At 40.5% G+C, this 15,215-nt stretch overlaps 1 protein-coding gene across 4 annotated transcripts in view; it reads left to right on the plus strand.

The window, feature by feature from the left end:
- Positions 1 to 580: 580 nt before the first annotated feature.
- Positions 581 to 15,215, plus strand: part of NR2C1 (nuclear receptor subfamily 2 group C member 1) — a 46,475-nt gene continuing 31,840 nt past the window's right edge. Inside the window, exons 1-4 of one of the 4 annotated variants that reach the window (XM_046012692.1) lie at positions 582 to 1,093; positions 11,855 to 11,928; positions 12,741 to 12,765; positions 14,702 to 14,932. In XM_046012692.1, coding sequence (XP_045868648.1) covers positions 12,763 to 12,765; positions 14,702 to 14,932 — 234 coding nt within the window. In that variant the 5' untranslated portion in view covers positions 582 to 1,093; positions 11,855 to 11,928; positions 12,741 to 12,762. Of the gene's footprint in view, positions 1,094 to 4,299; positions 4,344 to 11,854; positions 11,929 to 12,740; positions 12,766 to 14,701; positions 14,933 to 15,215 lie in introns of those variants that run through there. The other 3 variants (XM_046012690.1, XM_046012688.1, XM_046012689.1) reach the window with 3 other exon arrangements.

The following is a 15,215-nucleotide window of genomic DNA, read 5'->3' on the forward strand; positions in this document are numbered from 1 at the left end:
AGCATATTCCCCCTTTTAGGGATTGTTGCATGCCGCCTTTCTGTGTCCTGTTGCCTAGTTCCAGAGGGAAAGGACAGAGGAGATGTTCTCCTTCCCAGTGCAACTTTGTTTTTCTGGACTTGGGTTTCTGGCCTGAATCTGGAACTGCTTTTCTAGTGCTGATCAATACTAAAGAAATGTCAAGGACCCCTTATCTTAAATTAAAGTCCAAACCACACAGTGCTTTGCACGCAGGACTGCTCTTCCAGCCACATCTCTGTGCCACAGGTGGTTACTGTCATAATGTTCATTTCATGAACCTCTTCATTTCATGAATCTTTATAGACCACTAGGCATTGTCCTGTATGCTTGGGGATACATGGGACAAAAAAGCCAGCCTTCAAGAAGTTTATAGTCTAAGTGATAATAATTCTTGCTCCATTTAGCCACTATATGTATTTACCCACAAGAGCTGGTAAGTAAATCGTTGCCTGTGGAGGCTTCTGCCCTAGCTTGTTTTATTTAAGGGAATTTTAAATATTTTATTGGGATCCACCCCAACTTGTTAACTCCTCTAATGAACTTTAAGGTAAGAGATACCCTAAAACAGAGCCCAATTTTCCACAAGTTAGAAACCAATCTACCCCAAACTGATGAGGTTATCTACTATTACTCAAATGTGAAACGTCTCAAAACTTCCTTTAACAACCGACCACCTTTGGCACAAGGGATACTAAGTAAGCGCGCGCGGCTTAAGTCCTTGATAAGGCCGCTCTTAGCGGGGCAGTTTCCCTCCCAGCCGGTAGGGGGCAGCGGCCATTCAGAGGCTCGGTTTTCTCATTCCTCCACCCAGAGAACGTCACGACCTCCTCTCCGCTCCGCCACCAGTAATGCGCAGGCGCAGATGGGAGCACGTAACCCAGAGCCGAGGGAGGGGTCACGAACTCTGACCCCCCAAATACACAAACCCAGAAAGCTCCCTGCCCCCACTTTTCTTTACCCTACCCCCTTGAGCTTTCTCCAACCTGTCCCTTCCCGGAACCCCAAGCGGCCACCACAGCGGGACTGTCCGGTCTACGCCCGGCGCGGGACGTAGCTCCTCAGAGAAGCGCCGGTAAGAAGTGCCGAGGAGGGAGAAAAGCAGCGGTGGCCGCGTCTGGGCCGGAGGCGGGGTGTCTCTCCCAACTGCCAACGGATGCGCCCCCAGGTCCCCCAACAGCCTGCGGGCTGCGGCCGGCAGGGCCAGCCTGTATGGCGGCGCGGCGGCAGGCTGCTCGGGTTGGGTTGGGAGCGAGCAGAGTGGCCGGAGTGGCGGGGCCGAACGTGCGGGGCTCCTGAGAGAGGCTGAGACAGTAGCCGGGGCCGGAGCGCGGGGCGCGGAGCGTGGCGGGGTGCGCGAGGCAAGTCAGCCGAGCTGCACGGCGCGCACAGCAGCCTTTCCCCCGGCACCTCCTGCGGCGCCTCTGACCTTTCACCTACAGGAAAAGCTTCCGTCTCGGCGCCGCCGCAGCTTCCCCCGCCTCGGAGAGCTGCGCGTCGCGGCCGGTTCCAGGGGTGCGCTGCGGGCTCGAGCGTCCGCGAGCCAAGGCCTCCGTCCCGTCCTGAGGTTGCTTACTAAGACGGACGGAGCAGCGCCCTTGACTTGCGCGACAAATAGGGCGACAGCAGCCGCAGCCTTTGGACCCGTATCTTTTGGGAAAAATGGAACGGCCCGGGGTCCTCACTGGCCTGGGCATGTCTAAACTTCCAGTAGTTCTTTTGTTAAGAAACTCTGCCTGCAACTCCTGCACATAATCGTTTCCTGAGTTACAAATGTTGCCAAGGTGTCTCATAACCTTCACTAAGTAGGTCGGCCTGTTTAAACAAACAAATGAAAGGAGAAGCCAAAAGACTGGAAATTAAAGCCTTTTGGGTTTTTGTTCCTCTGGGTGTTGTCAGTAGGCCTTCGATTTAGACGTTCTTGAACAACGTTGTATGGTTGCATGGTACACGATGATTGTTTTGAAATTTTGCTTGTATGTCCAGTGGGTTGATCTAGAAGACAGATGTTTCTGTTCTTGTAAGAAAAAAAGGGGAGGGGGTGGATCGCATATAAATGTAACATTTAATACTCTTTGTAGGAGCATTTCAGTGTTTTAGGAAGAGTTTTGAGGAAGACACAAATCAAAGGCATCAGACATTCCTAAGATATTTTGTTTGTGTTTCTGCCAGACAAAGTGTATAATTCCTGCCCTTGGGGAATAGAAAAGACTAAAGAAATATAAATGTAATTACCTTTTTTCTGATTTATAGGACCTTCTGCAACTTCTTAAAATCTTTTATGAAAGCCCTGGGGACTCACCTCAAAGGATTGGATTTTTAAAAAATTTGCACTGAGTGTTAAAAGTCAGGTGGAATTTAAGGGAGGGAAGAAGAGCTTAGAATGATATGTTGAAGCATAAAGAACATCCCAGTTTGACCCAAAGAGAGGCCCCTCTTGGGACCTATAAGAGATAAAATAGGAAGATGAAGTCAGACTATAAAGAAACTCTGTGTCCACAGTGGCAGGCATGTTTCAGAGGCTTAACAAATATTGAAAAAAAAAAATAAAAGGAGAAGTATTGAAATTTTATCCTTTGGCCACTAAAGAGACATTGATGGCTCTGAAGCAAGAGAATAAGGATGTTTCAATTCTGTAAGTGCCCTGAGATACTGTTGCAGGATCAGGGGTGCAGACCACTAATGGTTTGCCTTCTTGGTGCTTCAAATATATACAAAGATGGTTCTTGCCTAATAGGGGCTTTGCATGTGCACAAAGTCGTATATATTAAATGTATGTTTCGGAAACTCGATAGTAGCTGAAATTTCACCTGAAGGGTTAACTGGAAGACCTTCAAGGCTGCGAGAGGTTTTATGAATCCCTTGAAATTCAGCATATATTGTCATTTGTAGTGTGAATGAATGTGAATTTGTGTTTTCTAGTGAGAGAAACCTTAACTACCATCAATTTCAAAGAGATATTTCACCCACTGTACGGAAAAAATAGAATCATTCTTTTGTGTCATATTTATATATTTTCAAATTTTGCATCCCCCAGAAGGAAATACATTTTGCTTTTATTTTTTATTTTTTTTAAGATTTTTCATTTATTTATTTGACACGGAGAGAGATCACAAGTAGGCAGAAAGGCAGGCAGGCAGAGAGAAGGAGGAAGCAGGCTCCCTGCTGAGCAGAGAGCTGGATGCAGGGCTGGATCCCAGGACCCTGAGATCATGACTGGAGCCAAAGGCAGAGGCTTAACCCACTGAGCCACCCAGGCGCCCCAGGAAATACATTTTGCATCATGACTCAGCACACTCACACAGATTAAACTGAAATAAAGTCTTAATGAGACTATTCTTACCCTCACTATATCTGATGCACTCTTTTCTATTTTCATTAAAAAAAAAAAAAAATCTGACCTACTGAATTAATTCTGCCATCCGTAAGTGGCTCACAACACAAAGTTTGCGAAATACTGTTTTGGATGACAGCAGCCTACATTCAGTTGATGGTAGTGTGGCTGATGGAAAAATGAGTTGTTTCTGATGTCAAGAACATGGACTTAAAATTTTTAATCTGAGCAGAAAAAGGACAGCACCATTCATATTCTCTTTTTTCTGTGGAGAAGCAGAAAAGAGATCTTGGCAAATTGAAAAAACTCAGGACCAAAAATGTCGGACTGTTTTGTTTTCTGAATGTTAATTAGCTGTAGAGCAGTAAAGACAGCATCCTCATGTTTTTTGCTTTGTCCCTCAGGCCAGTGAAAATACTTAACCTTCAACGCCTAACTCAGATGTCTCATGTGTAGAGTTTTTCCAGAGCCTCCCTCCTAGTGTGGTGGTTCTGAACTCCTTTTGTTCGTTTTTTGAGCACTTTGTTCATTCAGCTTTCAGGAAATACCTCTTACCTATAAAGAAACTTAACCATTGGTATAGATATTTTCACTGGCATTGAATTTTTATAACTGTTTGAAATAGATTATATTGAATCCATTTCATTTGTGTCATATATTTAGTAAGTAGTAGAAAGAGATTGACTTGAGGTCTAAGACACTACTACCCATATAAACTTTGACCGTTTCACTGTTTTTCTCTTTATCACTCCTTCCTAGTGTGCTTCATAACTTTTAGCACATGGTAATTTTTTTTTTTAAAGATTTTATTTATTTATTTGACAGAGAGAGAGATCACAGGTAGGCAGAGAGGCAGGCAGAGAGAGGAGGAAGCAGGCTCCCTGCAGAGCAGAGAGCCCAATGCGGGGCTCAATCCCAGGACCCTGAGATCATGACCTGAGCCGAAGGCAGCGGCTTGATCCACTGAGCCACCCAGGCGCCCCAGCACATGGTAATTTTTAAAAATCTGTTTTCTCATTAAAATATCAGCCCTATAGAACAGAGATCTTTTCTGCCTTGTTCACTGTCAAGTCCCAAAATCTCACAGTGCCTGGTAAATATGTTCCAGTAAATGCTTACTGAAGTTAGATGTGAATACTAAGCACTGTTAAGTAGTAGAGGTTCATTGAAAACTACAGTTGTTTTCCTTAGAAGTCTTTTAGAGATGGGTCATCTATGCGAAGGACAGGGTGTTGTAGAAGATACGGTAGGCTAAAGATGACGGAATGCTTACTTTCTGATTACAACTGTACATACCCATTCAAAAAGCAGAAAGGAAAAAATAAGTATCCTATAACTCTCACCTAGAAAAGTCACTTCACATTTGAGAATATTTGTTTTTAGTTCTTGTGTGTTTTGCGTAGTTAAAATCGTTTAAATAAAATTTTGTTTCTTGATCTTTGCATTTAGTTTCATTAGCATTTTCTCTTTGTCATTAAACATTTTCCTCATATATTAATTTAATGAAAAAAATTTTTTGTACAAATCTTTGTTCTTTGTCTTTGCTAAGATGTCACCTTCTCACAAAGGCCATCTCTGGCCTATTACTTTAAAAAAAAAAATGCATTTTCTTCCCTGTCCCAAGCATTTTTTTCACTAGTCCCTGCTCTAATTTTCTCCATTCCACTTTTCACCATTTATTGGTGTCATATATTTGTTTGTTGTCTGTCGAACCTCACCAAAGTAGAAACTTCACAAGGCAGAGTTTGTTTGTTTGTTTGTTTGTTTTAAAGATTTTACTTATTTATTTGACAGACAGAGATCACAAGTAGGCAGAGAGGCAGGCAGAAAGAGAGGGAAGTGGCTCCCTGCTGAGCAGGAAGCCTGATGTGGGGCTCGATCCCAGGACCCTGAGATCATGACCTGAGCTGAGGGCAGAGGCTTAACCCACTGAGACACCCAGGTGCCCCCAGAGTTTGTTTTAATACTGTCTGCTGTATCCCTAACACAGAAGAATGCCTGGCCCATAGGAAGCACTCAAGAAGTATTTGTTGAGTAGAATAGTGAATGAATTATTAGGTCACTTAACATTTTTCAGACTCTTCATGCACTTTGACACATTAACTTTTCTAAGAAGGTTATAGCAATTTAGACTTCCATCAATATGTGAAGAATGCTTGTTTTGTCTGATTTTTGGAGTTAAATTTCATCTTAGAAAACATACTGATCTGGTGATTCTGTGTTCATGGTAGAAGGAGAAGCCATTAGCAAAGACAGGGAAGCATGAGAAACATGGTAAATTCAAGGAATTACAAGCAGTGTGTATGGCTAGAATATAAGGTTTAACAAATGACACCTCAAATCCTTTAGAGAAAAGGAAGGCCTTGAAGATTATTAAGAGGTAAAATAATATTAAATACATATGTTAGAGCAGTTTGGCAGCAAAATATTATAGTTGCAATTAGGTGAGTATTACTGGATTTTTAAGTCAAGAAATTTGGAACTAAATTGGTTGTAGGTTGGATTGTCCATGGTCACTGAAGTCATCTATGTTTGTGGCAGGAAAGGGACAATACTCAGTGTCAAAATTTTCAATGAATAATGGTTTTAGAGCATAGCTAATGAATGACAATGGTAACGTCATTAGAAACTATGGTATAACTGATTGAAAAGAATCTCAGAGGAAGTGATTTTGGTGAGGGAGAAAATAAGCCTTGTTCAGAGGCCTGCAACATTAGAACTGTCCTTGAGCTGTGTATATGTATATGTATACATATAAATACAAGATAAATAGTTTCATGCTTATTTGCCTATTTTGAAGTATTTTATTGTCTTCATTAAGAATAATGAATGATTCCTTTAAAAAGAGAATAATGAGGGGCGCCTGGGTGGCTCAGTGGGTTAAGCCGCTGCCTTCGGCTCAGGTCATGATCTCAGGGTCCTGGGATCGAGTCCCGCATCGGGCTCTCTGCTCAGCGGAGAGCCTGCTTCCCTTCCTCTCTCTCTGCCTGCCTCTCTTGTGATTTCTCTCTGTCAAATAAAATCTTTAAAAAAAAAAAAAAAAAAAAAAGAGAGAATAATGATATCTTTTAAATTTAATTTTCTTTTTTTTTAATTTAAATCCAATTAACACATAATGTATTATTTGTTTCAGGGGTACAGGTCTGTGATTCATCAGTCTTTTTTTTTTTTTTTAAGATTTTATTTATTTATTTGACAGACAGAGATCACAAGTAGGCAGAGAGGCAGGCAAAGAGGAGGAAGCAGGCTCCCCGCTGAGCAGAGAGCCCGATGTGGGGCTCGATCCCAGGACCCTGAGATCATGACCTAAGCCGAAGGCAGTGGCTTAGTCCACTGAGCCACTCAGGCGCCCCATCATCAGTCTTATATAATACCCAGGAGTGCTCATTACAACACATACCCTTCCCAAGGTCCGTTACCCAGTTACCCCATCCCTCCAAGCCCCACCTCTCCGGTAACCCTCAGTTTGTTTCCTATGATTAAGAATCTGTCTCCCTCTCAGTTTTCCTCTTGTTTCATTTTTTCCTCTCTTCCCCTATGATCCTTTGCCTTATTTCGTAATTCCACCTATCAGTGAGATCATATGATTATTGTCTTTCTCCAGTTGACTTACTTTGCTTAACATTAATTTAATTTTCTGTAGAAACTGTATCTCTCTACCCTGTTACTGAATTCCACTTCATGAGCTTCCTCATTTTTTAACTTAGAAGCTGGGAATAAAATCTGAACTGGTAACCCAAAACTAATTTGATTCTTTTCTACAGTCAGTAGTGTCTCCTCATCAGAATGATTCTGTTTATCAGTATATCAGGGTAATAATCTTTTTGTTTCATGAGAAAGTCTAATAACTTCCAGTCCTTAAGGTTCCAGGTTTCAGGTTTTTATGTTGAGGATTAAAAGGCTGCATTGTCCTCACTCCTTGTGCCTTTTTACCATCTTAAAACAAAAAAAAAATTTGGTATGTTTAGAAAAAAGTGCAACAAAATTAATTTATTTTGTGAATTCTCTTAAACTGTGGAGGTTGTTTAAAACAGTATGGCTATAAAACTAAATTTGTCTTTTACTAAACTCATGGAGCAAGAAATTAGAAGGACCTTGATCTGGAAGTAGCCAAAAGGAGAATTCTTATAGAATATTTAAAAAGGTTTTTTACCCTTCTTTTTTTGAGGATTTCTCCATCTGGCAACAGAAGATTAGAGTCAGTGCTGAAGTAAGCTTTTTGAGTAGCTTAGTGTTCAGTGGACTTCTGGTTGAAGAATTCTGTCTATCAGTAGTAGAAACAAATTGAAGTGGTCGCCTGCCTCATAATAATTATATCAGTAGCCATGTCTATGCTAGTCTTCCATCTTTTGGTAAATAGACCTTCCAAAAATGGAAGTTGCCAATCCTACTATCATATTAACCTTCCTTTCCCTCTTCCTGGCCTGCATTGTGATTAATTCCAAAGATAAGCATGTAACCTAAGCTGAGTCAATCAGAATCTTAACCAACATTTTAAAATTGTGATTAGAGAAGACTACTTTTCCTTTCCTGGTGCTTTATTACAAAGCAGAAAATAAGCCACATAGGGAGAATAAGAATAGAGATAATAGGAAAGAAGGAAGGAAGGGAGGGAGGGAGGAAAAGGAAAGGAGGGAAGAAAGGAAGGAAGGAAGGGAAAAAGAAAGAGAGAAAGAAAGAAAATAGAGATAAGGAGATTCCTCACAGCATCACAAGCCCAAGTTCCAGTTTTCCCAGAAGGTCAGCTCTGCTTGGGTCCTAGCATCATGTATCCTATTTTCCCCACCCCCTCCCTTTCTGCTTAAACTAGCCATAGTTGAGCTTTTAGTGACTAAAGCAAAGTGACTAAATCCATTATCATAAATGCCTAATTTTATGCCAAATAACCTATTTCATTCTTACGAATTTTTAGCATTTCCCCCTTGCTAAAACTTTCACTTATCACAGTGAGTGAATAATGCCATCCTCTGCGAATTTCTAAATTTTAGTAAAACGTAATACATTGAGATACGATTTGTAATTTATTTATTGTTTTAGAGTGAGAGAGAGCACAGGAGGAGTTGGGGGGGGGGTGGCAGGCAGCGGGAGAGAGAGAATCTTAGGCAGGCTCCATGCCCAGTATGGCGCCAACACCAGGCTCCATCTCACAATCATGAGATTGTGACCTGAGCCAAAATCAGGAGTCAGACGCTTAACCAACTGAGCCACCCAGGTACCCCATAATTTGTGATTAGATAGTTTGCCTCCTTTTTGCAAATGGAAAAAAATTTTAATGAACAAGATTATATGATGTATTTGAGTTATTTTACGGATCTATTTACATATAAAAATGTATTGTATTCCTTGATAGTTTAATGAGAAAAATAATAATAAAATTGAGATTATAGATTTGACTTTATATCATTGTGTCTGTGCCTTTCTAGACTTGAATCTTAAGTTAATAAGCTGACAGATAACCTAACAGGCTTTACAGACACATAACAGGCTTTACAAGTAGGAGAAGGTAAGTAGTTTGATACTGCAACATACGCACCATACCTATGTATGTGTGGTTGGAGAGGGGTCCAAAGGGAAAAATTGTTCTTAGTCCACCTTTCTGGTCAAATCTGTTCCCTAATTTCCTCTCATTTCTGTTTCATTCAATACAAATGAGGTATATGCTCATTGAGGTAAGTATCTCAAAAACTTTCCCTAAGCATTCTTCTGCTAACCAGTTTGAATTATATGGATCTATAAAACAATATGAGATAAGAGCCCTAGACTACTGCAGTAATGCAGAAGGTTTATATATAAAGAAATAGAATGGAGTGCCTGGGTGGCTCAGTCAGTTAAGCATCTGACTCTTGTTTTCAGCTCAGGTCATAATCTCAGAATTGGAAGATTGAGCTCCACATTGGGCTCTGTGCTGGGCATGGAGCCTACTTAAGATTTTCACTACCTCTCCCTGTGCCCCTCTCCCCCTGAAATAAGTAGAGAGAAGTAGAAAATTGATGTATTGGACCACAAAATGGAGTCTACCAAATACATGCTTGTGTATGTTTTTCTGAAGAGGGTGGTTAGATTCTCTAAGCTTAGAGTTTGTGACTCCAAAAGTTATGAATTCATTGTCATTTCCTGCTCTTTTCTTCAGAAGCCAAAAAACAAAAAACAAAAAAATCAAATATCCCTAAATTCGGTACTCAGAAATACTGTTCCAAGAATATTAACGTTCAAATCCTTTAGCATTGTATTACCTGTAGCATTGCTGATGACAAAGTACACAATTAGTATGAACCTAGACGAGTATATATACCATGCACATATGTGCATCACACATAATACCCTCATGCTCTTTGGTCTCTTCTGCTAAAATGATAGTTGGTTTAGTGTAATTGTTTGCTCATTTAATAGTACTGAGATTTAACTTCAGTCCTTTCTATTCATGCACTTTTAAAGTAATCAAACATTAATAATATATGTAAATGGTTTATCTACCTAATTTTTCATTATGAAGTAGCTTGTTTGGTTCTAATGTGCTGATAACACCATTGATTTAGGATTTCTGGAAAAGGTTGCTTTAAACTGGGTTTTTGTTTTCTACTTACAATTAATTTTTTATGTGTGGTAATACTTGTAGGTAAAATTTTAAAGAAACAGACACTTACTCAGTGAAAAGTAAGTCTGTATTCTGGCCCTGTTCCCAAACTTCCAGTTCTCCCTAGAGGTAGTCGCTATAATTATTTTCTTTGGTGTTCTGTCAGGTAGTTTTTCTTCTCTGTAGGTAGCATTTTAAAGCTTTCCTTACATATATCATGTGTGTTTCTTATTAGGTTCGTGCCTAAGTGTTATGGGCTGAATATTCCCCCACTCTCCCTAAAATTCATATTGAAGTCCTGGCCCCCAGTATCTCAGAGTGTGACTGTATTTGACCGTGAGACCTTTAAAGAGGTAATTGAGTTAAAATTAGGTCATTAGGTTAGGCCCCAATCCAATATGACTGTTATCCCTATTAAAAGAGATTACAACACAGGCGCAAAGAGAGGGAAGATATGAAGAGACAAAGAGAAGGCAGCCGTCTACAAGCAAAGGAGATAGGTCTCAGAAACCAACCCTTCTGACAGCTTGTCTCAGAGTTCTAGCCTCCAAAATTGCCAGAAAATTTTAATTTTTAAAGACTTATTTATTTCAAAGAGTGCATGTGAGCTCAGGTGGGGGGGAGTAGGGAGATAGGGGCAGAGGGAATGAATCTCCAGGAGACTCTGAGCTGAGCATGGTGCTCTCTCATGACTCTGAGATCACGCCTGAGCAGAAACGAAGAGTCAGTCGCTCAACCAACTGAGCCACCCCAGCGCCCTTGTGAGAAAATTAATTTTTATTGTTTGAATTATCTAGCCAGAAGTAGTCCCGTTAGCCTTTGTTATGTCAGCCCCAGCAAACCAATACAGATTTTTGGTACTGGGAAGTAGGGTGCTGCTGTAACAAATGGCTAAAAATTTGGAACTGGGAGACAAATAGAGGCTGGCAGAGTTTTGAGATGCATGCTACAAAAAGCCTACATTGCCTTGAAGAGATTGTTGGTAGAAATAGAGATGCCAAAAGCAATTTGGGTGAGGATCCAGAAAGAAAAGAGAACAGTAGAAAAGCTTCTGTTATCTTAGAGATACACAGATAGCTTCATGAACAGAATGTTGATGAAAATAATAAACATTAGAGGCACCTGGGTGGCTCACTTAGTTGGACTCTGGTTTTAGCTCAGGTCATGATCTCATGAGTTGTGGCATCGAGCCCTGCATGATGCTTTGTGCTTGGTGCTCAGCAGGGAACCTGCTTGAAAATTCTCTCCCCCTGCCCCTCCCCCCACGCATGGGCACACTCTCTCTCAAATAATAAATCAATCTTAAAATAATAATAATAAAGGGGCACCTGGATGGCTTAGTTGGGCCTGTGACCCATCTTTGAATCTTTCTCCCCTTCCTGGAAGGATAACAAATGTTTGAAACTGAATAGCTCTACTGGCCCATCTAGAAGAATCACACAAGTCCAGCGGTTTTTCTCCATTTCATCCAATCTACGTCCCCTTCAGTCCAAGCTGGCAACATTTCTGCTGATACAGAATTGTCAGAAATCTTACTGCCTTCCCTGCAATTCATGGGGGTGGCAGCCCAGAGGACACAGGCCTAGGGAGCAGCTCTGTTTCCTCAGTTGGTTCCAGAGAGGATGAAGCCACTGCTTTTCAGCCTAGTCTTTGAAAAGTAAAATTGTTTGATCTTGAATCATTTTTTTAAATAGATCTTTTCAAAATACATAAAAGAATAAATTCATGAACACCTATATAAACTTCACCAGTTTTCAGTAATTGTCAGTGCATGGCCAGTCTTGTTTTGTTTATTCCATCCTTCCCCCGCCTACCCCAACTGGATCATTTTGAAATAAATCTTAGCTATCATGTGTTTTCATTTGTAAATTCTTCATAAATATGTTTCACGAGTATAATTGTGAAAAGGCATCTTTTTATTCTGGCAGGACGTTTTGGCAATTAGAACATGGCAACCATAGAAGAAATTGCACATCAAATTATTGAACAACAGATGGGAGAGGTATGTTTGATTTAGAGTTCATTTGCAGATCCATCAAACCTATTTAAATCAAATGTATACGGGTGCCCTGGTGGCTCAGTCAGTTAAGCGTCTACCTCCGGCCCAGGGTATGATCCCAGGATCCTGGGATCAAGCCCCACATCAGGCTCCCTGCTTGATGGGCAACCTGCTTCTCCCTCTCTACTACTTGTGTTCTCACATGTGCTCTCTCTCTCTCTCAAATAAATAAAAATTTTTTTAAAGTAAGTAAATAGGGGTGCCTGGGTGGCTCAGTGGGTTAAAGCTGCCTTTGGCTCAGGTCATAATTCCAGGGTCTTGGGATAGAGCCCCACATCAGGCTCTCTGCTCTGCGGGGAGCCTGTCCCCCCCCCCCCCACCCCTGCCTTCCTCTCTGCCTACTTGTGATCTCTGTCAAGTAAATAAATAAAATCTTTAAAAAAAAATTTTTTTTAAGTAAATAAATCAAATGTATATGCTAGGTTCTGAAGGTACAGAAATAAAAGATACTCTCAACTTTAAGGTAGCTTTAAATATAGTGGGAAATAGTCAAATCATCCCACAGTTAGGATACAGTGGTAAGAGCTATAATAGATGACTGTATGGAGTGTTATGGGAGTGCAAAAGAAAAACAGCTAATGAAGAGTTGTGGAAGGGTAATGAGACCTGGAAGAATTGTGCCCTATTCCTTGGTAAGAGGTACCGTAATCCAGAGGTTTTCAAAGTGTCATCTAGTGACTCTTTTCAGAGAGTCAGCAAGGTCAAAACCATTTTCATAATAATACTGAAATGTTATTTTCCCTTTATTTTTCCAGGGGCTCCCTGCCATGTAATGATATGGTATGATGAAACATCTCAATATATAAAAGGTGTACGTCATTCAGTGGGCCAGTGTGATATTACAAAATCACTGACAAGTGAAGGATTCATTCAAATGGCAGCATAGATCAGTGGATTTTAGTATAGTTTCTGATTTCACATTGCAGCTAGCCTTTAAGAAGCTACCATTGTCAAGTTTGAATGTGCTGTCAAAGAACTACCACACGTTGCATGCACCTAAAGCTCTTCTCTAGGAAATAAGTTTGTTAGCCACTAGAATTGTGTTTACTTCACGGTTAGATTAGTGATAGAAATAATCCACAGTGAAGTGAAGCCTACAACAGCTTAAGAGTTACATGGTAAAATTTGTTATGAACTGATTCAAATTTGCATCTTAAAGGTAAAATGGAAAATTGTTAGGGAAGATGGTGGTGGAGATAACCTATGTAAAATAAGATTGACAGCAGTGAAAAGTACACCCAGAAAAGGAGGACATGCTGGCAACAGGGGTCAACAAAGAAAACTCAAATTAGCAGCAGCTGTAATCGTTACAGTTCTACTCTAGACAAAAACCAACTAGTAATTCAGAACTTTGTTGTAAATTTTGCATAGAAAATAATTTTGAAAATAATTTTAGGGAAATTTTAGGGAAATGGAAAAAAGTTGGAAACAAACCAACTTTGCAATTTTGAATTTGAACCAAGGGATTAAATTAGCATAATGAGTTTACTCTGTAAAATATTTGCTCAACAACAACAAAAGCCCTCAGCACTGGGCCAGTTCTCTTTATTCATGAATTTGCTCTTCCCCAGGCTCCTCCAACTCAGTAGATAGCAATCCTGCCCTCCCAGTTGCTCAGAGCAAAATTTGGTAGTCATCCTTGACTTTTCTCTCCTTATATTCCGTATCTAGTCCATCAGCGTATCTTGTCACATATCCCTTCATAAACTATCCCAAATCCAATCATTTTTCTCTTCTAGCATGGCCACTATCCTGTACCCTGCTGGCATCTCTGCCCATATGTAATTCCCAGATACTGCCAGTGTGTGAGCAGTAGCATTCTTTCTGGTCTCCCTTAATGCTTCTCTTGAACATCACAGGCTAGTCTATGAAACTAAATCTAGAATTACACTTTTTGAAAAAGATCTTGCCACTCTGTGATCTTCCAGTGGATCTTCATTTCATACAGGAGGAAATCCAGATTTTGTAGTCCTCACAGAGCCCTGTACCATGTGGCTCCTGCTGGCACTCAGATCCCATCTTTTACCATAATCCCTTCTGCCACATAGCTCTCTTGAAGTGCCTCTTGCCTCACATATGTGAGACACACTCTTCCTGCCCCATGGCCTCTATCTATATCCCAGGTAGAGGATGAACTTCCTCCAGCTAGCCCTAAGCTTTGGTCTGCTGCGTCACTCAAGTCTGTGCAAAAGCCATCTCCTCATGGCTTTTGTTCCATCAGTGACTCTCACCAGCTCTACCCTGCTTTATTATTTTTTTTTTTTTTGTAGCACTTGATTCCATCTGGCAATATTATTCACTTGTTTTTTATCTGCCTTTCCTCACTAAAATAAAAGCTTTATGAGAACAAAGGTTTTGTTTTGTTTATTGCTATATTCTAGGGCCCAGAACACACAATGCTTGGCAAATGGAATGCACCCAGTAAACATTTTTCTAAATGGAAGATGGGAGGGAAGGGGAAGGAAGGAATCAAAATAGTGAGGTCCAAATGTTTTTACTATTGTACCTTTATTTGCACATTTGTTTTTCTATAGGATGGGATTTTGTGGGAGTAGAATTGCTAGTTTAAAAGGTATGTATGTATTATTGTATTGACTATATATGTAATGGTATGCTTTCCTAGTTTTGTCTGAAAGTAGGAGAAAATTGTGCCCTTAGAGGAAAAAGAAAAAAAATATAAGTTGAATTGATTACTAATTTGACATGATTGTGTTAGATTGTTACCGAGCAGCAAACTGGCCAGAAAATCCAGATCGTGACGGCACTTGATCATAACACACAAGGCAAGCAGTTCATTCTGACAAATCATGATGGCTCCACCCCAAGCAAAGTCATTCTGGCCAGGCAAGATTCCACTCCAGGGAAAGTTTTCCTCACTACTCCAGATGCAGCAGGTGTTAATCAATTATTTTTTACAACTCCTGATCTGTCTGCACAACATCTCCAGGTAAATAACTTTAGAGTGTCTTTTCATCTTACACTTGAAAGAATTAAAAAGCATGTCATAAGTATAAATGATGTTAAGACTTTATGTCCTACCTGGTCCACAGGAAAAGTTGCATAAGATTATGTGCTGTGCAGATTATCTGTGGTGACTGCCCTTTCCTATATGCCACAGTACTCTTTCTCACGCACCCTCACATCCATATATTTGGGGGGAGGGAGTTGTTAGTTTCAATTAATAAGATCCACTCTGGTTAGTTTGTCCAGGAAGGGGTTTCATAAAGGGT

This window comes from Meles meles, chromosome 7 (assembly GCF_922984935.1).
Source record: "Meles meles chromosome 7, mMelMel3.1 paternal haplotype, whole genome shotgun sequence".
Taxonomy (NCBI): Eukaryota; Metazoa; Chordata; class Mammalia; order Carnivora; family Mustelidae; genus Meles; species Meles meles.